Raw genomic sequence first — 1,088 nt, 5'->3', positions numbered from 1 at the left:
TTGGTTAAGTGACATTGCGCAGGTATTTTATATCATATAAAAGCTGCGCAACAATACTTATACTAAACTGACAATTGTCGACACGTGCATGTGAACAGAATACAGGCCCCGAGTCAAGTAATGATCGGAGGTGACCATTGATTATAATAGCTCAAGAATCGGTTTCCTGTCTATCTTGCAAATCTCCAGTAAGCCTTGCAATAAAAGACATTTACTTACATTCTCTACACTAGTTGTTTGCTTTTTTATATTAGATAACATTCTTTGTTGCATTAAAGTTCCAGCTTTCGTCATTTTGGATCGTTTGTTAATCTGTAAAGGTCGAAAGTATATATACAAAAGTAATATATATAACTAATGATTTATATTTAATATAATAACATTGAAATGTAATCATTATATTTACTTTTGATTCAGTCTTTCGTTTTTTAATACATTGGTTGTATTCGTCGTCCGACTCATAGTCATTAAATGTTTTTTTCATTAACTTCTTCCTGTCATCCTTACATGGATTTTTAATATCAAATTTTTCTATTTCTGATAACTGTCGATGCATATCTGTCCATTCTAGAAAAACAAACAATGTTCATCAAGTATCAATGTTATTATTGCAATTACATGATCAAAGGTTACATGGTAAATTTATTAGTGTTTATATAATAAGTATTAATAAGGTCTCGGATGTTCGAACGTGCTCATTCGCACTCACCCGCCGGGCGATGACTTATTCACTTTTAGCGTTTTCGACTGTTGAATCGTTCTTCGAGTGATTAATAACGATATCACTTCAGCAGATCAACCATGAATTGTATTACTCGATTGCGATAATAACATTATTAATCGCTTTAACATCGCTTTACACGCATAATGTGATATACTCGATCCGCCAGCTCGAACATATCGGAACCTTATTGGTTATAATAAGATTTTTTATAGGTTAAGTTTCATTTTATTTTCGATATTTACATTTGATCATATAAATGATGTACGTATTGCACATACATATATATCATACTATATACATATATACATATTAATGTATATGTCGCCTATAACATATATGTATTGCATATATATACATTTACATA

The 1,088-nt window shown here is 30.7% G+C and overlaps 1 protein-coding gene across 1 annotated transcript; it reads right to left on the bottom strand.

Annotated features, from left to right (window-relative positions):
• Positions 1–6: 6 nt before the first annotated feature.
• Positions 7–761, bottom strand: LOC105559415. Its single transcript, XM_012007709.1, has 2 exons — positions 407–761; positions 7–312 (listed from the first exon to the last, which is right to left on the bottom strand). The coding sequence occupies exons 1-2, from the start codon at positions 554–556 to the stop codon at positions 142–144; spliced, it is 321 nt and encodes a 106-aa protein (XP_011863099.1). The 5' UTR covers positions 557–761; the 3' UTR covers positions 7–141.
• Between the last annotated feature and the right edge of the window lie 327 nt (positions 762–1,088).

The sequence above is a fragment of the Vollenhovia emeryi genome, unplaced genomic scaffold (genome assembly GCF_000949405.1).
Source record: "Vollenhovia emeryi isolate VEMERY1.0 unplaced genomic scaffold, V.emery_V1.0 DF951495.1, whole genome shotgun sequence".
Classification (NCBI taxonomy): Eukaryota; Metazoa; Arthropoda; class Insecta; order Hymenoptera; family Formicidae; genus Vollenhovia; species Vollenhovia emeryi.
This window is presented reverse-complemented; position numbering and strand designations above follow the sequence as displayed.

Bases quoted from the DNA above. Each gene is read 5' to 3' on its own strand.
- LOC105559415 (XM_012007709.1), bottom strand. From the start codon at position 556: ATGCATCGACAGTTATCAGAAATAGAAAAATTTGATATTAAAAATCCA. The intron at 313-406 runs GTAAATATAATG...CGACCTTTACAG, and splicing joins AACGAAAGACTGAATCAAAA to ATTAACAAACGATCCAAAAT.